The sequence below is a fragment of the Brachyhypopomus gauderio genome, chromosome 11, assembly GCF_052324685.1.
Source record: "Brachyhypopomus gauderio isolate BG-103 chromosome 11, BGAUD_0.2, whole genome shotgun sequence".
Classification (NCBI taxonomy): domain Eukaryota; kingdom Metazoa; phylum Chordata; class Actinopteri; order Gymnotiformes; family Hypopomidae; genus Brachyhypopomus; species Brachyhypopomus gauderio.
Window position 1 is genome coordinate 13,457,724 of NC_135221.1, and position 26,168 is coordinate 13,483,891.

At 43.6% G+C, this 26,168-nt stretch overlaps 1 protein-coding gene across 2 annotated transcripts; it reads left to right on the top strand.

Moving 5' to 3' along the window:
• The first annotated feature begins 419 nt into the window (after positions 1–419).
• On the top strand, positions 420–26,066 carry smc1b (structural maintenance of chromosomes 1B). Of its 2 annotated transcripts, XM_077022134.1 has the most exons (25): positions 471–722; positions 902–1,090; positions 1,242–1,354; positions 1,439–1,642; positions 1,779–2,017; positions 2,394–2,652; positions 3,086–3,226; positions 3,420–3,502; positions 4,060–4,267; positions 4,457–4,642; positions 4,996–5,181; positions 5,450–5,596; positions 5,885–6,022; positions 6,212–6,328; positions 6,834–6,940; positions 9,364–9,505; positions 10,298–10,443; positions 10,690–10,843; positions 21,681–21,776; positions 22,101–22,257; positions 24,246–24,400; positions 24,667–24,818; positions 25,008–25,077; positions 25,261–25,371; positions 25,519–26,066. In XM_077022134.1, exons 1-25 carry the CDS (start codon positions 614–616, stop codon positions 25,633–25,635), a joined length of 3,726 nt encoding a protein of 1,241 aa, XP_076878249.1. In that variant the 5' UTR covers positions 471–613; the 3' UTR covers positions 25,636–26,066. The 2 variants fall into 2 exon arrangements, 1 of the variants encoding a protein (XP_076878249.1); XR_013134039.1 differs by lacking the exons at positions 25,008–25,077; positions 25,261–25,371; positions 25,519–26,066 and having other exon boundaries at positions 420–722; positions 22,101–22,226; positions 24,667–24,804.
• The last annotated feature ends 102 nt before the right edge of the window (positions 26,067–26,168 follow it).

The window sequence follows — 26,168 nt, forward strand, 5'->3', positions numbered from 1 at the left end:
AATGTAAAATGATGCCTTAGAGATTATGACATGTTCTGCAATTTTGCATGTATGACCTAGGCAATGACTAAATGTTTTGGAGGGTAAGACAATTCAACAGACAATCCGTACAACACATTTTGATAAACATGACATAAGCAATTGATAATGCAAAAAACAACAGACAATTGTCCATTTGCAAAATGTGAAACACAATGATAAATGCAATTATGATGTGCACAAGTGACAAGGAGATGTGGAGATTGAAAGTTTTGAGAATTTCAATTCTGATTTGAGAAATGAACCAAATCGACTGAGAAAATCTAACTGTAACTGGCTTATATAGCCTATAGGCTATATATATATATGTGTGTGTGTGTGTGTGTGTGTGTGTATAAAGTTTTTGTCTAGAAATATCGGTCGAATATGAGTGCAGTACTAGTACGTTATTAAATGGAATATAACAAGTTTGTGGGTGGCGCGCAAAATTTTTTTTATTGCAGTGCTAAGATAACTTCCACGCGCTCAACTTTCCCGCTCTTTCTCTGAGGGAACCGTTGTCACTTCTGCCTCTCATTCTTTCACTTTTTTTGTCTCTTGTGGTGACTCTACACTAGTTTCTCGTCAGACTAAAATGGGTTACTTAAACCAATTAGACATCGAAAATTTCAAGTCGTGGCGAGGAAAGCATACAATAGGCCCGTTTAAACGATTCAACTGTATCATCGGTACCAACGGATCAGGTACGTTAACGTTAGCCAACGTTTTATAGCTAGCCAAATAGCCTGGCCATTTTGTCATTTTGCTAGCTATGGTACATTTTACCTTTCACACAGCTAGCTAGCACTGTTTAAACGTTTTGGTAACATTAAGCTTGGCAAAAGTTCATTCCGTGTCACTTTGGTTGGTCACATTGTTAAAGGTAAGTCGAATGTCATGGATGCTTTGGGCTTTGTAATGGGAGAGAGGGCGTCCAGTCTTCGCGTCAAGCACACCAGAGACCTTATTCACGGAGCCCATGTCGGCAAGCCCGTCTCAAACACCGCGTCGGTCACGATGATGTTCCGCAACGACGATGGCGAAGACATGAGCTATAGCAGAACCATATCAGGTGCGTTTGATAGCGCTGCAGTGCATGCGTTTGACGTGACCGCCAAAGCGCCCTAGCGAAGAGGCTAAATGCCGAATACGTTAGCTAGGGTATCTAGCTGGCTACGCCCATTGAATTTTCGCTTTTCGATGCTCATTTTGCGCTACTTCAGGTGAATCCTCCGAGTACCGTGTCAACGGCAGGCAGGTCTCGTTGGCCACATACACGAGAGAGCTGGAAAAGATAGGCATCGTAGTCAAAACCAGGAATTGTCTGGTGTTTCAGGTGCTGAAGATCGATATTTTACTTATGTCTGACATATTAAATTAGCGATAATCAACAGCTCATGAACCCATTTATGCCTGATAGGGCGCTGTGGAATCAATTGCCATGATGAACGCTAAAGAACGCCTGCGGATGTTTGAGCGCATCAGTGGCTCCGTGGAGCTGGCCAACGAGTACGACGTCAAGCTCGCAGCGCTGCAGGAAGCCAAAGAGGACGCTCAGTTCCACTTTAACAGGAAACGCGCAGTTGCTGCAGAGAAGAAGCAGGTCTTCAAGGACAAGGCTGAGGTATCATAAGAAATTATATGTAGTTGGCTGGAAGTTTCTCAAGTGCAGAGCACTTAGGAATACATGTTGGTCTAGCCTTTGATTGGCTCTAATGATTCGTGTTATCCTTAACCAGAAGTGTGTGTCCTTTGATCAGGCGGAGAAGTATCAGGCATTGGTGGACAAGCTGCATGACAGCAAGCTCCAGGTCAGTCTCTTCGAGCTTTATTACAATGAGCAGAGCATCAAGGCGTTGTCGGAGTCCCTGGCACAGAAGCAGGAGGATGCTGCCGCCAAGAAGAGCAGTCTGGAGGTGCATGAGAAAGTTGTGAAGGCTCAGAAGAAAGAGCACGGCCGCCTCACGCGAGAGCTACAGAAATTGGAGAAGGAGATCAGGTGAGTATACCTGCCTCTGGCAGTGGCAAAGAGAGAAGAAATAACATCTTAATTATTCATAGCTAAGTGCTAAAAAACCATGTTAACACAAAGAGCCAATTAGATTATTCCAAAGCCTGCACAAAACTATTTTTTCAACTTTGATATTACAATTTATTTGAAGTGTTATATCTTTAAAAAAGTAGAGAAGGTTTTTTATGTAAGAAAAAAGTCGGGGACTGAATCTTAAGGAGCAGGGCATAAAAAGAAGGCAATAAGGGCCCCTGGTACTGGGCCTTTAGCTGTGCAAGGGCCCGTATTAGCTTTTAGAATTAATTTATTAGCTTCTCATCTCCTATCACAAGTTTGCATCAGACTACACTTACCGTTCTTCCAGGTCTCTGGAGCAGATCCTTAGCCAGCAGAGGTCTCAGTACATCAAGGCCAAAGTGAACACATCTCACCACCAGAGCAGGATTGAGGAAGCACTTGCCAACCTGCAGAAGAGCGAGATACAGCAGGCCAAGAAGAAGCAGGGCCTGCAGGAGCTGCAGCGGGAGCTGGCGGAGCTGGAGAAGGTGTGGAGGGCTTACGAGAGAGAGGTGGAGGAGCTGGGAGCCCAGAGGGGCGCAGACATGCAGCTGGAAGAAGCTCAGGTTAGAGACTAGAGAATTTGAGATGTGAGGCAGTGCAGTAGCTGAGCACTGTTTTAAAAGCTGGATGACTGAACTTCGTGTGGACGATGTCCTTCATCTAAAAGATGGTGCAGATGCACAAAGGACTCCTGCTCAGGGAATCTCCTACTCAAGGAGTTTCTTTCTGACTCTGAATTGTACCATGTTCTCTCATAATGTTTTATTGATTTCTTTTCTGGTCACTATAGCCTTTTGCTCCAGATAGAGCTAACTCATTTGCACAGTCGATAAATTGGAATTATTTAGAAATTTCAATTGCTGTTTGAAGCATGTTTAATATATGCTGGTTGTATGTATTAAATAGCCATTATATGATAATATTATGATCTACACTACAGGTGATGCATTTATGCACAAGTTGGATAACTGAATATGTGTGCTGTTTTTGTTATAGCTGGAACGATACAAGGAGCTAAAGGAACTGGCCAGGAAACAGGGGGCTGGCTTATGCCAAAGGGCAGAGAAACTACACTGGGAGGTGAAGGCTGATCACGAGAAACTAGAGTTTGATAAAAGGAGGAAAAATGAGATTGAGGTATGTGTTTGTTATTTTTGACTTGTCAGTCATATGTCCTGTTAAATAATAAAACCAGATAGATTCTTGTCCAAATATTTCTTTCTGAACTGTGATGTTAAGTTCTTGGAGTAAGAATGCTGAGAAATGTTAAGACTTTGATTTATGCAGTTTTATGAATGCATGAAAAGTGATGTCCTCTCTGTAAACGTAGGCAAATGTGAAGCATTCTCAGGCTGAACTAGATGAACTTAACCGAAGAGCAGTGAAACTAGAGGAGTTTGCCAACACCTCTAAGTATGTTCCAGTTTTAAGCTGTTTATTCAAACACTCTCAGCTTAGGGGCTGTCCAGAGTTTAATTGCAGAGTTTAACTTTGTATCCTTTGATAACTTAGTATTTTTCCTGCTTAAATGCATGTTTTCAACTCATGAAAGGCTTGTTTAGTTGATCATTTGATTGATGTGTGTTCAGAAGCAGGACATCCATGCAGTTCAGCAGAAAAGTCCAAATGGTGCTCAACATGTTAAAAAATAGGACAAGGGGTCAAAGGACTGGTTGAGCTTTAGAGTCACTATTTAGAATGAAATGCCAAGTTCTAAAGAAGATGAAGTATTTAGGGAGTAGCCCATACCAGTAGAAACTTAGCTTAGTATACAGAATCATCTGTTCTGAGTATGGTTTGGAGGTTTCGAGGTCAGAGTGAGACACACCCCCAAATGTGGAGAATGACTGGGCTAAGATCCTGTGGGACCTCCAGATACAGACTGACAAAATGATAATGGCTAACCAATCGGACAATAGGCCCATCCCTCTGCTGCCCATCCTATGATTCTGCTGTTCTGTCTTTGCCAGCAAAGCTCTGGAGGAGGAAAGGGGGCAGGAGGAGCGTCTGGCCGAGGAGTTGGAGCACTGCCAGGCGCGCACGCAGGTGGTGAACGAGGAGCTGGCGGCGCTGCTGGTGGAACTGCAGGACGCACGCATGGAGAGCCAGGAGAACCGGTGGCAGCAGAGACGAGATGAGATCCTGGAGAGTCTGCGGCGACTCTACCCGGATGCTGTGGTAGTGTGACACACACTCACAGCTTTGTGCTTGTGTCTTTCACTGCTTTGTCATTCAGTTGTGAAACACTGTCTGATTTGGTTTGGATGTGTGAGTGTAGGCAGTGCTGCGGCCATCCAGGCATTGCAGTTTGAAGTCCCTGATTTGTGACGGGCCATAATTGTTTTGCTGGTTTCTTTCTGAGTTTAGTTTGGCCGATTGATGGACTTGTGCCAGCCCATCCATAAGAAATACCAACTGGCTGTCACCAAGGTGTTTGGCCGGTACATAAATGCTATAGTGGTGTCTTCGGCGAAGGCGGCGCGTGACTGCATTGAGTTTGTAAAGGTGGAGAGAGCTGAGCCAGAGATCTTTCTCCCTATCGACTACCTGGCCGTGAGTCACTCACACTTCATCAATGAGCAGTGATACCCTTATTTCTAACATATTTTTCTAAGACACAAAGTATTTGTAAGCTGTGATGAAAAACCTATTAGGCTGTGGTTAAAAATGAACTGCCCTGCAAATAATCGCATTGTCTGGGCATCTGCATTGATCCTCTTTGCGAGCAAAGTAGAAAAGAGTAGGTGAGAAAAGATGTTGCTTTGCCACTGCTCATGACTTTTTTTCTATATACAGTAATTCTCATCTGGAAATATATAAGGTTCTGAGTATATTCAGGGATACGGTGTCACAATTTCTTTATATAATGTTTCCCATCATGCAACATTCTTCTTTCTTTGTGTTAGGTGAACCCTCTGAACGAGAGTTTGCGGCAGGTGCGAGGAGCCAAGATGGTGGTGGATGTGGTGCAGTGTTCCCAGAATGCACCTCTGTTGAAGAGAGTGGTGCAGTTTGTGTGTGGGAATGCTTTGGTTTGTGAGACCCTCAAAGATGCCCGCCATATTGCTTTTGATGGTCGTGAGCGTCTCAAGGTCAGATTTCAGACACACACGTGTCTGAAAGGCTGGTTAACGTACATACCATTAGTTGTACATCAATGATTATTGTTTAATATTGTAAAATATTGAACTAGCTCATATTTGAACTACCATATGTGTCTTCAAAACCTATAGAAGAATTGCTGAAATAGTGCCACTGACAGCCCACATACTGATTGATTAAACAGTGTTTAAAAGAAAGGAAGGATCTCGCCATCTTTTGATTAGGAAAAAGCCCTCTTCCCCTTGTGTAATCTAAAAGACCGTGGCCTTGGATGGTACCATGTTCTCCAAGTCGGGGGTGATCTCTGGTGGCTCCTTGCACTTGCGTAGCAGGGCCCGCCGCTGGGAGGAGAAGGAGATGTGTGGCCTGAGAGAGCGTAAGGAGCAGCTCACTGCGGAGTTGCGGGTATGTCCAGGTCCGCGGGAGACCACGACAAACCAGGAACTATGATTATGCACAAGAACAGCACATGCAAACCTGCGGCGGGCTAGTCCACATAGTCACTCAGGGCTCTAAACCAGGGGACATCGGCACTCCAGCTTCCCGACATTCTTTAATACTTTAATAACTTTTAATCATTTTTCAGAAACTTCCTGTCTCTATTAAGAGGGCTAGAATTTTGTTTTAATAGCAAATTGTTTTTCAATCAATCATTTGTGGTAATATAGTGAGAGGCCGATGTGCATCTAACAGGAGTTGATGAAGCTGAGAAGGAAGGAGTCTGATCTGAAGCAGATTAGGGCCCAGATTCAGGGAGACCAGATGCGCCTCAAATACTCCAATGCTGATCTAGAGAGCATCCGCAAGAAAAGCATCCCAGCTTGCCTGACCGTAGGCTGTTCTTTGATCTCTTTCTTCTCTCTCTTCCCCTGCCTTCCATCTGTCTCACTCTCTTGTTCCATTCATCTTTCTTTTTTTTCTTACCCTTTTATGTTGTGTGTGTGTGTGTGTGTGTGTGTGTGTGTGTGTGTGTGTGTGTGTGTGTGTGTGCGCGCACATACATGCTTGTGATGGCTGCAGGAGATCTCCAAGTTTGAGAGTGAGCTTATAAACCTTGAGTCTCAGATCCAGGTGCAGGCCATGAATGTGAGTGTAAAGGATGATGAGATGAAGTCAATTCAGGATAATCTCAATCAGGTGACTCACTCATACAGCAATGAATCTCATTTTATGTGATCTTTCATTATTTTTTCTTTTGCCTTTTAAAAGTTAATTAATGTATTCATTAATTCATTCATTAATTCCTTTTTGCTGTAATGTGTGTGGGAGGCGGACGCAAATGGGGCTAATCCAAAATCAGTGTCTGAATGAAAAATAACTGGCCCATCTGTACACTGGTGTAAATACAGGAACGATGCGAATGTTGAGAGAGCTACCTTTACATTTTACTGACTTCTTTTTGACCAAACCTTTTAACAATTTTCCTCTCAGTAGGGAATCAGCTTATCACCCGGAAGTAGCCAATCAGCCGTAATGGATTAATTGGTTGAGTAGGTGACTGACAGCCCCTGTGGAGCTCTCAGCATGGAGCTGCAGTAGGGTCTGCCGGAGTTGGACAGGCTTTATGCGGGTCATTAGTGCAGTCGTTTGAGTAGATTTAGAGAGCTATTGGCTAGTCTGCTCCTTCCTGTCATGGCTGCAGGTGGAGGACATGGTGTTCTGTGAGTTCTGTGCAGAGATAGGGGTGGCCAACATCCGTGAGTACGAGATGGACCGTGTGAAGCAGCAGGAGGAGTTTGAGGAAAAGAGGTTTGACTTGCACACACACATTGTCTGGTCCGATCAGTACGATAAAGTAGGGACTTGGATATCCCCGCATGATAATTATTGAGCCGCGGCCATTTTTTTCCGGTCGCATTGTCTAAGTCAGGGTTTTTCATACTATAAAAAAAAAGGGTCGCAAAAAAATAAATGTTAATATATTTAATAAATTATTATATTAATGGATTATACTTTCGCGAGTGACCGTAGCGCGCGACAGCGCGAACGGCGGAGGCGTTAATACTTGGCGATCGATCGCGATATAATACTTAAACTCAACCCCCCCCGTCAACAACTTGGCTGGGTCGCGTGAAAAATCATGGACAAAATGTGGGTCACCAGAAAAAAAGTTTGAAAAACGCTGGTCTAAGTGAAATCAGTGACATTGTGAAAAAAAAAAACATTGTGGGACTGTTCAAAAGATATTAATAGATAAGTGGACCATTACATTATATTTTTGTTTATTGTTTCCTTAAGTTTTATTCCAGTCTGTACAGTTAAGGGTGGTTTTTTAAGGGTCCCAAGACAACGTGTTGGTCCGATGAATCATGATAACGGCGGGCACGGACTAGCCACATGCTAAAACTAGTGCACATTTCTTGATCACAAGATTACCTTTCGTTTTAGGTTAATTGCATAAAAAAAATAGGGCCGATTTAAATGTGAATATCTTTGGACTGGCTCGATCAAATTTGACAATTGAGGCATCTTTTTTTTGTTATATTGTGCAGCATCTAATAAAACTATTTTAAATGTGATTAAGTAATGTTGAAAAAAATGTCCAAGTCACTAGATAAAGTTCTGAATGTTTGCCGATGTAGCCGCACGCTGTGTAGGCCTGTGGAAGAATCCGAACAGCAGGGAACACTGTGCTTTCAAAGTGACCCGTCAAAGTGTTTGCAGCTTTGTGTGCATCTTTTCGACCAGGTTATTCTCTTCTACTGTAATACAGGCATGAAAATCTGTCACCTTTCGGCGAAATTCGCCGTTTTGAAGTTGAAAAGGGTGACCTACGTGAATCGTGTAGATCAGTTTTTTGGGTTTTTTTGGGGGGGGGGGGGGGGTCGGGAGGTTATATGTATATATTTTAATTATCATATTGACTTAATAAGCAAACATAACACTTATGAAATCGGCCATTTCAATGACACAGTGGCCAGCAATTTCCGCCCAGAACCATCATAGAGGCCAAATAGCGTTTCAATCATACCAACGTTCTTCATTCATGTTATTCATTTACTGCTAAGCGGGACGAGAAGCAGGACCTAGTGCTACACCGGAGACAAGTCAGAAGAGCGTACATTTCGTACATTTACCACTACATTTACCAGATCGTACATTTACCAGTGGATTTAATTGGGTTATTAATGGTTTCAATCGTTTTCATATTTTGCGGTAAAACAAAGTTACTGCCGTTCGCTACAGCGTTGAATACTGTCAGAGCCACAAGCTCTTGTGATATATAGGTAGATAGATAGAACTCTATTAAGTTCGTGTCAACCCCGTGTAGTTAACGGTGACATAAAATAAGAAACGAGATTTTTTTTCTAGTGTCTGTAGTTGTAACTGGTGAATCCAGGGACGGGTGAGGATAACATTCGCGCCAGGGCTGAAAACGTTGAAGATGAAGTTGTAAACGCTTGTCGTTTGAGTCTACCCTGTGCTTTAGCCCATGTTAGAAAATAGAAACACGTGAACCTGGTATTTTTACACTCATTTTCGCCGCTGATGTATTTATTGGTTCATTAAGACGTAATGGTTTTGACTGAGCCATCTGGAATGGCGAAAGCCGCTTCTCGCGTTTAAGGATCTGGCTTCATACATTGAATCCATTGACAAGACAGTCAAAAAAAAAATTAATAGATTTTACTATATTTTATGGAGCCCGTAAGGTGACATCATGAAAAAAAATAATAACGCGTGGCCACGACTTATTAACGCGTGGGAGATACTAATGTCGCCTTTCACACGCGGCAACAAAGTTTATTTTTTCACAGCAAAGCAAGCAGATCCCAGGGACGTTCGCGAACTGACTGCCCAAGGAAGGTAAACCTGGCTTTATATAAAGTAATACTTAATTATCTTGTTCGCACGCGTTAGTAAGTCGTGGTCACTCATTATTTTTTTACATGATGTCACCTTACGGGCTCCATAAAATATAGTAAAATCTATTAATTTTTAACGGGCTCCGTAATATTTGGCATCACCTGTGCTGTATCCCCGTACACCAACAGCCCCCCCCCCGTCGCCGTCGCCGTATACCCATGACGTCACATGTCAACGCCCTGTCGCCGCATCCCCATGACGTCACATGCCCCGCCCCCCGGTCTTCTCACCTTTTTAACCCCTGACCCATTTTCATGCCTGGTAATAGTATAATCCAGAGTAAAGCCTGTGTGTGGTCTGTGCAGGCTGCGTTTTGAGTCTCAGTGCACACGTCTGAGCACACAGCTGGAGTACCAGCAGGACCAGCTGGTCAAGCAGAAGAACCACATCAGCAAAACCAAGGAGTCCATCAGGAATGAGGAGGAACTCATTGTCACCATGAAACAGGCAGGCCTGGTTACACACTACAAACCTCTCTGTCGACTATTTAAGCTTCATTCTATGCTTCAACAACACTTCACCATTAAGAAAAAATGCTCTGTACCTTTTTGTACATTTTTAATTTTACATTTTTAGAATGTGGCTTGCCTCCTGCTAGGACAAGAAGCTGTTGTGGTTCTTTGGTACCAAGAGCTCCACAGGTATCAAGATTTCCAGGCCTAAGGGCGTACTCACACTAGGCACGGTTTGCTGGTTCCGTGCTGGGGCCCGGTTATCCCCCCTCCCCACTCCCCCTCTGGCCTGCACTCACACTGGCTTCAGCAACCCGGCCCGCACAACACTATGGAGTTCACGATTCTCTTTTTATTGTATTTTTGGAGTCGTTTTGGGAGTGCAGAAACACGGTGCAAGCACAGATTTATCGATAATTTAACACAACGATTGTCTGCTAATCGCTTTGCCGCTATGACTGTTTAACGTGAGCATCGCATCACTGACGTCATGTTTGAGTTCCAGCGAAATGAACCAATCAGACGAGGCACCAAGCGGGCCCGGGCACGGATAGCGCTCACACTAGAAGCGAACCGTGCCCGAGTCCACATTAATCGTGCCCTGGCCCACCTCTTCAAGCGGGCCCGAGCACGGTTAACTGATCCGGGCACGGTTGGAGCGCTCACACTAGCCAAACGAACCGTGCTTCGGCAGGCAACCGTGCCCGGGCCCGGATCACAGAGCCTAGTGTGAGTACGCCCTTAAAGCGAAGGGCCTGCTGTTACTAAATGTTGGTACTTTCCTCAGGAGGAAGAACGGCTGCTCGCTGCACTGGATGAGGCTCAGTCTAACCTCCAGGAGCTGAGGAACCTTCTGGTGGGACAGAAGGCCAGTGTTACAGATGCCAAGAACGAGCTGGACAGCAAGACCATTGGCCTTCAGGAGAGATCCAGGTATGTGTGTTTGGTGAGTGTGGGACACACACACAGGAGAGGTCTGGGTATGTGGTCCAGGCATGTGAGGTATGAAGTTTACCTATAATCTTTTCAGAGTCTGTCTGTTCCTCTGTCTGTGTCTCTCTCTCTCTCTCTTTTCTCTCATCTGTGATTTCTCATCCTGTCTTATTGTGATGTTTACCATTACATTCATGTAAAAGATGAGATCTCTCTCTCTCTCCACCACCGCACCACCACCACCAGGGAGCTTGTAAAAATGCAGAAGGAGCTGATCTCTGTGGAGGCCGCTCTGGAGCATCAGAGGCTGTTCAAGCACAACCTGCTGCTGAGCTGTAAGATTGAGGCCATGCCCCTCACCTTGCTCTCTGGGACGCTGGATGACATCAGTGATGTTCAGGTAGACACAAAGGACAACACACAATCTCCAGTGTTGATGTGACCCTGATCGATTAGCAGACATCCACTAGTATGCACCACAATGATAATTCATGACCTTTAAAATGAATCGGGCACAAAGGAATGGACTGAGGCTTTTTAATATCTACGCGCACTTATTAGTCATTGTAAGGGAGCCCAGCTACTTCATGTAAAGGAATTTCCAGAACCATTTTTCAGTTTTGTATATTCCTATGACACTCCATTACAGAATATTATCTGGAGTATAATGCAATAATGCCTGTTGTCCAAGGGTTAGGTAAGTTAGAGTAAAAGGGGACACCCAGGTTCTCTCTGATTCCTTTATTAATCACTGCACAGATATATGCCAAAGAACAAAACAGAAAACACACTGTTATCACTGCAGGTACAGTGTTCTGACTTACACAGATACAAATCGAGACTCATCAGACCAGGCAACCAGGCAATCTTCTATTGTCCAATTTTGGTGAGCCTGTGCGAATTGTAGGGTTGTTTCCTGTTCTTAGCGGACAGGAGTGGCACCCGGTGTGGTCTTCTTCAAGGTTCGACATGTTGTGCGTTCAGAGATTCTCTTCTGCATGCTTCGGTTGTACCGATTGGGTATCTGAGTTATTGTGGCCGTTCTATCCACTCGAACCAGTCTGGCCATTCTCCTCTCACCTCTGGCATCAAAAAGTCATTTGTGCCCACAGTAGGGCTGAACGATTAATTGCATTTGCGATAATTTCGCGATTTTTTAAAACGCGATTGTCTAATCGCACAGGCTGCGATTTAAACTGGTCACGTGACTCGGGAGCGAGCCGAGCCGAGGACGAACGGAGCAAACCCGAGCAGGAGGCAGGGAGGTGGAGAAGTGAAGTTAACACGGCGCACTTTAACTTGTTGCACAATGGCTTCAGGCTCGACAGAAGCTGACACAACTGAAAGTCTAATACCAAAGAGGGGCAGCACATAAGTTGTGTGAAATTACTTTGGCTTTTAAAAAGATGCTGCTCAACGTCAGGTACCCTGCAAAACATGCCTTGCTACTGTTGCTACGACGCGAGGTAACACTACAAACCTTCAGCATTAAAAAAACACCACAAAGCCTCGAATGATATTTGTAAGGCTAAAATGCCAACGACCAGTGCTGCATCTTCAAATACGCCAAAGTGTTTCTCTGCGCTTATACAGCTTTAGTATGCGGTGAGCAGCGAAATACCGTAAAATTACGCATATAGGCGCAATAAGATTTAAAGCACGGATGAATCGCGAAAGCGCGGATAGCTTGACCGCGGTCCAGCAGACAGGGTTCACTGACCGAACCGTTTGAAAGTGTAACTCCTTATGGATGTAATTCGAAGCAGCACGCTGAAATAACTCGGGCAGTAACGGAGTTCATAGTGAAAGACATGATGCCCGTTAATATAGTGAACAAGCCCGGCTTCATGGCTTTGTTAAACACACTGGATATGCGCTACCAAATGCCCTCACGCACATATTTTAGCCAAGTTGCTATACCTGCAGGGTTGCCAACTCTCACGCATTGAGCGTCTTAGATAGGGATGCACCGAAATGAAAATTCTTAGCCGAAACCGAAAACCGAAAATGAGGAAACCAAGGCCGAAAACCGAAACACCGAAATACATTATGCCAATTATTAGCAGGTCTCTCAAGTCTCACGCATTGAGCGTGTGACACACACATTTGACCGTCTTCACACGCTCACACGCCACACCTCCGATTTCACACGGCGAGAAAAAAAATCTAGTTTATTTACCTCCGATCCATATCTATGTATTTTATACGAGTTAAATTTTATTATAACTGACTGGCCTGAAAGATAAATATAAATTCTCTCATAAAAACGTGACGTGAGTTGCAACAACATTAAACAGCTCAGGTAAACACGCTTCTGAGAAATGTCGTCTGCTTGGCAAAACATAACGGGGCTCAATGTGCTCTATTAGCCTACGAAATCCCACATCCTCTACGACAGAGAACGGCTGATCGTCTAAGGCAACGAGTTCCATAATTTTTGGTGTAATGTCCTTTGCCTTGGCGCCATCACTGAAACTTTTTTGCTTTCTGCATCACTGAAACTTTTTTGCTTTTGAAACTTTTTTTAATCCAAATAAGCACGTGCAGGTGGCGATTTTTGCTTGCGTCATCACAACACATCGTTTCGGCCGTGTTGTTTCGGTGATGAAAGTATTTCGGCCGAAAACCGAAAATGCAAATTTAAGCCATTTCGGCCGAAAATTTTCGGTGGCCGAATTTTCGGTGCATCCCTAGTCTTAGACAAAAAAATGAGTAGTTCGCTCTGGCGCCAACCACAGGCGATCGATCGATCACGATATAATAATAATATTTAAATTTAGTCCATTTTACACCCAGTGGCGGACTTAGCAATTTGGAGGCTCAAGGCGAATTTAGCTAGGGGGCCCATCAACATTAATATGCGAGAAATAAGTTCAGGTTCACACTACAAGATTTTAGGCTGGTTTTTCAGTCGCCGACTGTTTTTGTAGATCGCCGACAGAAACTGTGGTCGGACGCAAATCGGGGATCATTCGGCGTTTGCTCAGTCGTGTAGTGTGAACTGCTGAGTGGCCGCCAACTCATCGCAGACGACCGGCAAATATCTAGCATGTTTAATATCTAGCATGTTTCATATTTAGCCCAGTCGGCGACTGTGAGTCAACAGCAGCGTCTAGCTTCATACAACTTTACTACAAGACTGTGTTTGTTAATTGTGACAGCACTGGAGAAATAGTGCGATTGACTATATCTATGTTCACTGCAACGGAGAGATGAAAGAATTCTGGCAATTTGGGACTATCGAGTGGTTAAACGGTAAAAAAAAATAATAATAACGAAAATGTGGAGTACATGTATGTTGTTTTTATTTTCTTCGTGGTGTTGCTGGTTCTCGCGAGTGTTTCATTTTCGTGTTCTCGTGTTTTTGGACGGCAGCCAGATGAGTCGGCGATCCCCCAGTCGTTTAATTCGTGAGCCCACGTCACCGATCAGTCATGTAGTGTGAAAGCCACAACAACTGAAAGACTTGCGATTACAGCACAACCAGTCGTGTAGTGCGAACGGCACAAAAACCTGATGACTGAAAAGTCGTGTAGTGTGAACCTGGCTTTAGCTAGACAAGGGGGCCCTACAGTGGGAGGGGCCCAAGGCAATTGCCTAGCAACGCCTCTATGCAAAGACCGCCTCTGTTTACATCCCCCCCCCCCCGCAACCCTGTATCTGAGCTGTATAAAAAATGCCGAAACAGTTTCCTGAAGTGGAACAATGGGAAAAAATCGCGATTTTAAATCGCAATCGCAATTTATAGATAAAAAATTGCAATTAGATTATTTTCCAAAATCGTTCAGCCCTAGCCCACAGAACTGCCGCTCACTGGATGGTTGTGCATGAAAATCACTCAGAAATACTCAGACCAGTCTGTCTGGCATCAACAACCATTCAACATCACTTAAATCACCTTTCTTTCTCATTCTCATGCTTGGTTTGAAGTGCAGCAGATTGTCTTGGCCATATCTACATACATAAATGCACTGAGTGGCTGCCATATGATTGGCTTGACATTTGCACTAATGAGAAGTTGGACAGGTGAACTGCAGTGTACTTAGGTAAGAGATATTAAAAATTATAGTAAACTACACAGGATGTTTTGACAGATCCTTCAGCAGCTGTGTAAAGTGCTTCTGAATAAATAGGATGAGGAAAAGTAGATGTGTATATATACAAAAACAGACAAAGTCCAGACAAAAACAGTCCATCGGGAAACACAGAAGTATGTAGTGTCATAGTTGGATGCCGCAAGCTATACCAGTAACCAGGGCTGAGTACTGACATTAACCTGACCATGAACTTATAATACCAAAAAGTTAATGGTGGAGTTGATATGATTACTGTAATGCAGCACGTGCAGCAGGCAAATGCTGAAGAGAGCGAGATTTAATGAAGGGAATTCCAAAATCAGAGTTGAAAAGGAAGGCGTAGGTCAGATCATCGAGCGAGTCAGAACATGAAACACGGAGTGACATACTGAACAAAACTGGGCAGGGTAACACAGAACAGGCCAGAGCAAAAACAATGGAGAATGCAAATCACATGAACACAAATCCACAAAACAACCGATAACCGACTAGAAAACACAGGAACTATAAATACACAGAACTAACAAGGTGGAGACACTGACAACATGGGCGTGGCAGACGGAGGGAAACCATGGAGACAGACACGCAGGGAACAACAGACACGAGGTGCAGGAACCCAAAGTGACAGCTAGAGGGGGAGGGGGGGTAGCCCTACGTGACAATTACATTTTGGTTGATGGCACAAAATAATAATAATTATTAATGGTACTTATTAATAATACATTAATAATAAATTAATACTAATAACACAATAAGTGGGGAACCTAGCCACTAGGGTGCACACACCAGTGTATTTTAGTGCCGGTCCCAAGCCCGGATAAATAGGGAGGGTTGCGTCAGGAAGGGCATCCGGTGTAAAAACTGCGCCAAATCAAATGATGCGGATCAAAAATAGAAATTCCATACCGGATTAGTCGAGTCCCGGGTTAACAACGCCCGCCAACAGGGCATTAGTGGAAATTGGACTACTGTTGGGACGAGGAGAGGGGGGAAGAGGGTTCTGAAGCTGAATGAGAGGAGGCAGAGCAGGAAGGTGGAGGTTAGAGTTGGTACGTTGAATGTGGGCTCTATGACAGGTAAAGGGAGAAAGCTAGCTGATGCGATGGAGAGGAGGAAGATAGATATACTGTGTACAGGAGACCAAGTGGAAGGGGAGCAAGGCCAGGAGCATTGGTGGTGGCTTCAAACTCTTCTATCATGGTGTAGACAGGAAGAGAAATGGAGTTGGGGTAATCCTGAAGGATGAGTTTAGTAAGAGTGTAGTGGAGGTAAAGAGAGTAAGTGACAGGGTGATCTGTGTAAAGTTAGAGATTGATGGGGTGCTTATGCTCCTCAGGTAGGTTGTGATGTTGAGGAGAAAGAAGAATTCTGGAGAGAGTTAGATGAAGTTGTTTTGCAGGTTCCTAAAGAAGAGAGAGTGGTTATTGGAGCAGATTTAAATGGACATGTTGGTGGAGGGAACAGTGGTCATGAGGAGGTGTTGGGTAGATATGGTGTTAATGAAAGGAATACGGAAGGACACATGGTGGTAGATTTTGCTAAAAGGATAAAGATGGCTGTAGTTAACACTTTAAGAAAAAGGAAGAGCACATGGTAACATATAAGAGTGGGGGAAGATGCACACAGGTCGACTATATCCGAAACCTGAAAGAGGTTAGTGATTGCAAGGTGTTACACAGGGAGAGTGTAGCTAAACAGCATAGGATGGTGATATGTAGGATGGTTTTGGAGGTGAAGAAGTGGAAGAGAGTGAGAGCGGAACCTAAGATCAGGTGGTGGAAGTTAAAGGATGAGGATTGTGGTGTAAAATTCAGGGATGAGGTGAGGCAGGTACTGGGTAATGGTGGTGGTGGTGGTGGTGTTCTGGATACCTGGGATGAGACTTCAAATGCAGTGAGGGATGTGGCTAGGAAGGTACTTGGTGTGACCTCAGGACAGAGGAAGATAGACAAGGAGTAGAGGTGGTGGAATGAGGAAGTTCAGGAAAGTTTGAGAGGAAAGTGGTTGGCTAAAAAGAATTGGGATTTTCAGCGAGATGAAGAAAGTATACAGAGGTACAAGAAGATGTGTCTTAAGGCAAAGAGAGCAGTGGCAGAAGCTAAAGAGAAGGCATATAGCAAGCTGTGTGAGAAGTTGGCCACTAAGGAAGGGAAAAATGATCTGTACAGATTGGCCAGACAGAGAAACCGTGATGGGCAGGATGTGCAGCAGGTTAGGATGATAAAGGATAAAGATGGAAATGTGTTGTCTGGTGAGGAGATTGTCTTGGGAAGGTGGAAGGAGTATTTTGAGGAACTGATGAATCAAGAGAATGAAAGGCAAAGAAGGTTAGAATAGGTAGAGGTTGTGAATCAGGAAGTGCCCCAGGTGAGCAAGGAGGAAGTAAGGGCTGCAATTCGGAGAATGAAGTGTGGTAAGGCAGTTGGACCGGATGATGTTTGGGAGAGACAGCAGTGGAGTTTTTGACTGGGTTATTTAACAGAATGTTGGAAGGTCAGAAGATGCCTGAGGAGTGGAGACAAAGCATAATGGTGCCGATTTTCAAGAATAAGGGTGACGTTCAGAGCTGTTGTAATTACAGGGGAATAAAGTTGATCAGTCACAGCCTGAAAATCTGGGAAAGAGTAGTGGAAGCTAGGCTTTGAGGAGAGGTAGAGATCTGTGAGCAGCAGTATAGTTTCATGCCAGCTAGGGCTGCCACCAACGATAATTTTTATAGTCGACTAATCACCGATTAATTTTTATGATTAGTCGACTAATCGGATCATATGTTAATTGAATATAAAACATACAGCTTATCACACTAGAATGCAGCTGCTATTATATAACCATCATTAGATTTCAGCTATATGCTAACTAAAAATAAAAACAATTTATATCATAGTTCATTAAACCTTTAATGAAATATGCAGCTTGTTGCAACAAACTGATTAAAATAAGGATAATGCACTGGCTTAAACACAAATATAAATACATTAATAAAGAAATTCTTTTCATTCTTTCATTTGTCTCTGGCATCAAACTTAGCTACATTTAAATCAAATTAGGTAGGTACCTGAAACTAAGGAATTATTCACAAAAATAAAGTTTTGGTCTCACTGACGTTACAGAAAACACATGAATGCGTGCTAAAGCTAATGAAACAAATTGCCATCGCTAATGTTAACTTTTACAGCTACCACGATGAGTAAGTACTAAGTTAACGCTCTGTTTACACTCGTTTTAGCAGCTAACTAAAATTGAGACATTGTCATGTCATCGTGGTTGTGCTGCCGTGGAATCTGCCTTGCAGATATTGCATTGCACGCGTTTCTCTTTCATTTTCTTAGTGATCCCACACTTTTGAGATCCGTAGCCGGGTAGCCACGATACCAGAGCCTGTCTGTATAACGTCCTGGGATGTCGTCCACTGCCTACCACGGTTTCCACTACTGCGCATGTGCGTCAAGGACAGAAAGGCAGACGCAGCAGTGGAGCAGTTTGGAGAGAAAAAAGCAAAAAAACAAAACAAAACTGACGCCTCGACTAATCGACTATTAAATTAGTCGTCGACTATTTTAATAGTCGACATAATCGTGACTAGTTGACTAATCGTGGCAGCCCTAATGCCAGCTAAGTGCACCACAGATGCTATGTTTGCTTCAAGTGTTAATGGAGAAGTATAGGGAAGGACAGAAGGAGTTACATTGTGTGTTTGTTGACTTAGAGAAAGCTTATGATAGAGTACCGAGACAGGAGCTGTGGTATTGTATGAGGAAGTCAGGAGTAGCAGAAAAGTATGTGAGGGTAGTGCAGGATATGTATGAGAACAGTGTGACAGCAGTGAGATGTGCGGTAGGAATGACAGATGGGTTTAAAGTGGGGGTAGGACTACATCAGGGATCAGCCTTGAGTCCCTTCCTGTTCGCAATTGTCATGGACAGACAGACGGACGAGGTTAGGCAGGAGTCCCCTTGGACTATGATGTTTGCTGTTGACATTGTGATCTGTAGTGAGAGAAGGGAGCAGGTGGAGGTGAGCTTGGAAAGATGGAGATATGCTTTGGAGAGCAGGGGAATGAAAGTGAGCAGGAGTAATACAGAGTACATGTATGTGAATGAGAGGGCAGACGGTGGACAGGTCCACTTACAAGGAGTTGATTTGGTGAAGGTTGACGAATTTACCTACTTGGGGTCGAGGATACAGAGTAATGGAGGAAGTAAAAGAGAGGCAAAGAAGAGAGTGCAGGCAGGGTGGTGTGGATGGCATAAAGTGTCTGGGGTGATCTGTCATAGAAGGGTGTCGGCTAGAATGAAAGGAAAGATCTATAGGACAGTAGTGAGACCTGCTATGTTGTATGGACTTGAGACAGTGGCACTGACAAAGAGACAGGTGAGGGAGATGGATGTGTGTGAGATGAAGATGTTGAGATTCTCATTTGGAGTGACGAGGAAGGATAGGATCAGAAATGAGTTTATTAGAGGATCAGTACATGTAGCATCTTTTGGAGTTAGAGAAGCAAGATTGCGATGGTTTGGACATGTACAGAGGAGGGAGCAGAGGTATATTGGTAGGAGGGTCTTGAGGAAGGAACTTCCAGGCAAGAGGAGGAGAGGTAGACCTAAGAGGAGGTTTATGGATGCAGTGGTAGAGGATATGAGAGTGACTGGTGTGTCAGTGGAGGACACTCAGGACAGGGCCAGATGGAGGAGTTTGATCTGCTGTGGCGACCCCTAAATGGGAATTGCCGAAAGAAGAAGAAGAAGAAGAACACAATAAGTGGGGAGAGGACATGTCAATTACCAATACAGAAAAAAGAGTTTTAAAAAGAAATATTTAATTCCTGTATACAGGCAACAGCTTCTAACCTTCTAACCCATTAACGGCAAGGAAAAATATTCTCTGAATTAACTCTGAATATTTGAATTTACAAATGTTAAAGCACTTGCAACATGTGTTTAGCCAGATGGCAGCTGACTGGAGCTGCTTTGCCATGGTTTTTCCTAGATGGATGCCTTGATCTTTACTAAAGCCAATTATTTTTTACTTTTTGAGCTGCCTCCTGCTGGACACAGGCATGAAAATCTGTCACATTTCGGCGAAATTCGCCGTTTTGAAGTTGAAAAGGGTGACCTGCGTGAATCGTGTAGATCCAATGAGTTTTTTGTTTGGGGGGGGGGGTCGGGAGATTATATGTATATATTTTAATTATCATTGACTCATTAAGCAAACAGAGCACTTCCGAAATCTGCAATTTCAATGACACAGTGGCCAGCAGTTTCCGCCCCGAACCATCATAGAGGCCAAATAGCGTTTCAACCAACGTTCTTCATTCATGTTATTTATTTACTTCTAAGCGGGACGAGAAGCAGGACCTAGTGCTACACCGTCAGAAGAGCGTACATTTACCACTACATTTACCAGATTGTACATTTACCACTACATTTACCAGATCGTACATTTCCCAGTGGATTTAATTGGGTTATTAATGGTTTCAATCGTTTTCATATTTTGCGGTAAAACAAAGTTACTGCCGTTCTCTACAGCGTTGAATACTGTCAGAGCCACAAGCTCTTGTGATAAATAGGTAGATAGATAGACCTATTAAGTTCGCGTCAACCCCGTGTAGTTAACGGTGACATAAAATAAGAAACGAGATTTTTTTTCTAGTGTCTGTAGTTGTAACTGGTGAATCCACGGACGGGTGAGGATAACATTCGCGCCAGGGCTGAAAAGGTTGAAGATGAAGTTGTAAACACTTGTCGTTTGAGTCTACCCTGTGCTTTAGCCCATGTTAGAAAATAAAAACAAGTAAACCCTGGTATTTTACACTCATTTTCGCTGCTAATGTATTTATTGGTTCTGAGCCATCTGGAATGGCGAAAGCGGGCCTCTCGCGCTTAAGGATCTGGCTCCATACATTGAATCCATTGACAAGACAGTCAAAAAAATTTTTTTATGGATTTTACTATATTTTACAGAGCCCGTAAGGTGACATCATGTAAAAAAAATAATAACGCGTGGCCACGACTTACTAACGCGTGGGAACGAGATACTAATGTCGCCTTTCACACACGCATTTGGCATCACCTGTCGCCGTATACCCATGACGTCACATGTCAACGCCCCGTATCCCCATGACGTCACATGCCCCGCCCCCCGGTCTTCTCACCAGGGTACCCGCGGGTCCTTAAAAAGTCTTAAAATGTCTTACATTTAGTTTTCCATATTCAAGGCCTAAAAATGTCTTAAAATGTCTGGAATTTTATGAGGGGAGGCATTAAATTATTATAAGTGTGTGTTGTTCAGTTGTTCTGGCGCGATGTGAACTTTGCCGAATCTAGCGCTAATGCAGAAAATAACCGCTCCAGGGTCCTAGTGCTAGATCCCTAGCGTTGGAGTATACGGCCTCAACAACGTCAATAATTTTCGTTCGCCAATATTTTATACACAGCCATACCTATAACACTGAGAAAACGGTTGGAAAGGCGTTCACAGTACATGTCAGTCTGTAGCACTTTGCTCCACTTTTTAGTACCCACAGGCAGTTTGGGAGTGCCAAATACGATGTAATGTCAGCATCAAGCTCTTAATATTTCCCCACATAAACCACAACTCTGCCTTTGTCTTTGAGGTATTTCACTTAATCCTTCACAACTGACAGAACAGGACACACAACCAACACATTCAGATGACTTGAAAGCCATGCTGGTTGTTCAAAGTTGGCCGTGTGTGACGTATGAGACTTTTCCTGTCATCCGTCGGCAAAGACATACTGATGTCTCTCTTGGTTGTTATTAACTGCTTTAAGCAAAGCTCTTGAATTACTTTTAATGATAAGATCCAATGGCTAATTTTACCTCCTATATGCAAACTGTTGGCTACGGCTGAACTTTGCTTGAACAACAAAACTGCTTCATGAGTATGAAATGATGTAGATTGTGATGGTGCAGTCTGGATGGCCAATCAGAATGCAACTGGCCAGCAGTGTGGCCAGATGAGCACACACTATAGATACCAGACTCTCAACATGTGGCGGTGTTTCTGTGTCTTTACAGCAGCATTATGCAACTATGCAGTGGTGGATCACTGTCCTATTTGGAAAGGGGGAGAGAAATGTGCTTGCATTGTTCCTTCCCTGGTTGCCTGCTGTGTTTTAAAGGTCTTTGCTCTCCCACACAGCTGGACTCTGAGTCCCAGAGTGTCTGCACACTGGACATTTATGAGCGTGAGGGGCAGATGGTGTTTGACTACGGACCCTTGGAAGACAGACTGAAGGTGAGGATAAGGACACACATAACACACACACACACACACAAGCATAAGACTTGGCCATTTGGGGCCCATTTCTCCAGATCATTGTAGTGTTAAGGTCATCTTTAATGAGAGAGAATAATGTGTACCATTTCAAGATGATCGTTGTTTTGCGAGGCTATTGAGCAACCCAGCCCTGATTAGTCACTTTGGGGTTTTCATTTTTTGAAATTGGCATTCATAATAAAATTTTACAAAGACTACATCTTAGCTAGAGGAAATTTTATTTTACTGTTATGTAAAAAAAAGTGTGTGTGTGTGTGTGTGTGTGTGTGTGTGTGTGTACAGAGTCTGACTGAAGAACAAGAGGTTGAGAACCAGGTAGAGTCCTTGAAAGAGAATGTATTATCTCTGGAGAAACTGATCCATGCATCCAAACCACCCAACATGAAGGCCCTGGAGAAGATGATAGAGGTGAAGGACAGCTTCCGTGGAGTTGTGGATGGTACTGACACACTCACGTATATGTACACATACATACATACTAGGGATGCACCGAAAATTCGGCCACCGAAAATTTTCGGCCGAAATGGCTTAAATTTGCATTTTCGGTTTTCGGCCGAAATACTTTCATCACCGAAACAACACGGCCGAAACAATGTGTTGTGATGACGCAAGCAAAAATCGCCTGCACGTGTTTATTTGGATAAAGCTAGCAAAAAAGTTTTCCAGTGATGGCGCCAAGGCAAAGGACATTACACCAAAAATGATGGAACTCGTTGCCTTAAAGCTGGGCGTACACTGTACGATATTTTAAATCGTGTACTCAGCTCCAGCTCAAACTGTACGACTAAATCGCAGGGTTTAAAAATTCACAGCTCACGATTCATATACTCACACTATACGACCCGACGCTCTCATGCGATCTCACGAGGAGCGATTTGAATTTCAAACATGTTTGATATTATTGCGACGCTGCGATTTCTGATCGGGAGTTGGTCGTGAGGTGTGAATCGCTCCTCGTTTACCTGTGTAAACTACACGATGCACGACACGCCCACTTTCAGCCGATTTTTCACTTGTGCGACTATTTTTGCGATCGGGCCAAGTTTCGGCTCAATCGCATGTCGTGCATCGTGTAGTTTACACAGGTAAACGAGGAGCGATTCACACCTCACGACCAACTCCCGATCAGAAATCGCAGCGTCGCAAGAATATCAAACATGTTTGAAATTCAAATCGCTCCTCGTGAGAGTATCGCACTGTTGAAGCAGCTCCACGAGCCGAGGACGTAAAATCCTCTGTGTGCGCGCGCGCGCATGTGCGAGTGAATTTCTTTTTTGATGAAATCATTGAAATATTGTTTGATTAGCAAGCAATAAATGCTAGTTGCAAATATACATCATAAAACACAAGTTAATGGTACTTTTTCAGTGAATGAGGTGAAAACCCGCATCTGCACAGACATTTTTTTGTTCATGCACGTCGCCTTTTTTTTTTAGGTGTTTCTAGACACAGAAATGGCACAAATTGCCAAGGCAGCGCGTTTTTTTGTGGACATTTCAGATGAGCGTCTCTCCCGTTTTTATGACGCAGTTCCGGATACAAGAGTCCGATATGTGGTGTAAGGACGTATAGTGTGAGCAGTCAGGTCGCATGAGAGCGTCGGGTCATATAGTGTGAGTATATGAATCGTGAGCTGTGAACTTTTAAACCCTGCGATTTAGTCTTATAGTTTGAGCTGGAGCTGAGTACACGATTTAAAATATCGTACAGTGTACTCCCTAGGCGATCAGCCGTTCTCTGTCGTAGAGGATGTGGGATTTCGCAGGCTAATAGAGAACATTGAGCCCCGTTATGTTTTGCCGAGCAGACGACATTTCTCAGAAGCGTGTTTACCTGAGCTGTTTAATGTTGTTGCAACTCACGTCACGTTTTTATGAGAGAATTTATATTTATCTTTCAGGCCAGTCAGTTATAATTAAATTTAACTCGTATAAAATACATATATTTATCCTCTCAGATAAAAACGGTCTGGAAGCGAGTTAAATTTAATTAGTGGTCGGCCATTGTCAGCGTTATCGCCGTTAACGGCCCACCACTAATTTTATTTTATAATATGCATTACTGTAATGTCAGTGCTAAATACATATTTTCAAATCAAATTTTGGAGTTGATTTATTCTTTGAATAGCAATGCCTTGATTTTAGTGAGGTTAGCCATAAATCCAATGTTACTAATAATTGGCATAATGTATTTCGGTGTTTCGGTTTTCGGCTTTCGGCCTTGGTTTCCTCATTTTCGGTTTTCGGTTTCGGCTAAGAATTTTCATTTCGGTGCATCCCTAATACATACATACATATGCATACTCAGAGGAAATCATGAATTGCTTGTGAGTGCCATCCTGAACCACAAGGAGGCATGCTCTTACATTCAAACACTGTGTGTGTGTGTGTGTGTGTGTGTGCGTGTGCGTGTGCGTGTGTGCGTTAGCATTTGAGGCTAGCACAAGCAGAGCTAAGAAGTGCCATCAGGAATTTGAGCAGGTGAAGGCCAGGCGCTTCTATCTGTTCAGCTTGTGCTTTGAGCACGTGTGTGTGGCCATCAACCAGATATACAAACAGCTGTGTAGGAACGACAGTGCCCAGGTGAGATTTTCACTCTCCTCCTCTCCCATTCTCTCTCAGTCAGGCTACATTATTCAGATAATAGCTGTGGGTCTCCAGGATCCTATCCTCGATGCTTGCTGCAAGAATCATTTATCTCAAATTACTCATACAATCTCTTACATTCTCATGAATATGCATGTATGTTTGTAATTTTATCTACAAATTCTACCACCACTATCCCACACCCCCCATTTTCCATTCATAATTTAGAACTGCATATCAGCCTGTCTGTGTGTCTGCTGCAGGCTGTTCTGACTCCAGAGAACCCAGAGGAACCCTATCTGCATGGCATCAACTATAATTGTGTGGCCCCTGGTAAGAGATTTATGGCCATGGACAACCTGTCAGGAGGAGAGAAGTCTATCGCAGCCCTCGCCCTTTTGTTCGCTATTCACAGGTAACATTTGAGTCACAAGAGATGAGGAAACAGCGTGTTATTTCTCTGACCCTTTCTCATAACAGTGCCTTAGAACTAACTGTCATCAGCTGCTGACAGGAATGACTGGGAATACTGGGAATAACCAGTGCTCATTACCAGCATGTTGTGTTTAGTTTGGCTCATCAGGTTTTCATTGTTCTGTCCCAGTTTTCGTCCTGCTCCGTTCTTTGTGCTGGACGAGGTGGACGCTGCCCTGGACAACACAAACATCGGCAAGGCAAGACCAGCCCCACACCGCCGCTCACAGTAACACGCTCACTCACGGCAGAGCGGCTGAACTCTTCTGTGGATAAACGCTACGCAATAAGGGCTTCCTCATACCACTCCCAACATCCCTGGGCCAGGTAGTCTTTGGTCTCCATCTCAGGTAGTAATGTTTGGGCCTTTTGTTCTTGTTCAGGTGACAAGCTTCATTAGGGAGCAGTCCAAACAAAACTTCCAGATCATCGTCATCTCACTGAAGGAGGAGTTTTATTCACAGTCTGACGCTTTGCTGGGGGTCTACTCTGAGGTACACACACACACACGCACGCACGCACGCACGCACATGCATGATTGAATTAAATATGAATCCTTAATTTCCCCATACAACATACTGCTCAGCTACTCCTGTTCATGCCTAGTTTTTCTTGGCGCTTCTTTTTGTCGCCCCCTACAGTTTAATGAGTGCATGTTCAGCAAGCTCCTCTCCCTGGACCTCACTCCCTACCCCTTCAACCAGGAGAACCAAGAGAGGGAAGCAGGCATGAAGGGCAAACGGGAAAAAGTGAAATGAGGAGAAGTTGCATTTGTTCTTGTTGGTGACAAATGTCTGCCTGAGCACTGTTTAGACGAGACGCGTTCCAATTTTATTTCTACACAATTTCTTATAAATGACTTCAGACAGTTTTCAATAGCAGGCCATTTGCCTTTATTTTAGAAGATTACATGTTTCAGTTTATTATTCAAAATAAAATAAATACAGTAATTATTTTAAATGGTTTTATATCAAATTAATGTAAGAGTTTCATTGCTTAGGGGTATTTTCTATGTTACAAGTACTTTCTTGTATAAATGGTGAGGGGACCCGTTGAATTGTCAAAGCTTATTCTAAAAGGTTTTCGGATAAGCCAAAGAAGGTTTGTTGTACCTTTGCTGATATGATTATGTTTGGTGTTAAAACATGTTTTTCATTGTTCTAATAAAAATCTTTTGTGGTTCTGTGAAGATTTTTTTCTTTTTACATTTTCTTTACATTAAGCACATCAGAAGGACTTCTGGAGAGTTCAGACTGGATATCTGCTCATTGGTGCTGCTTTCCTACACACA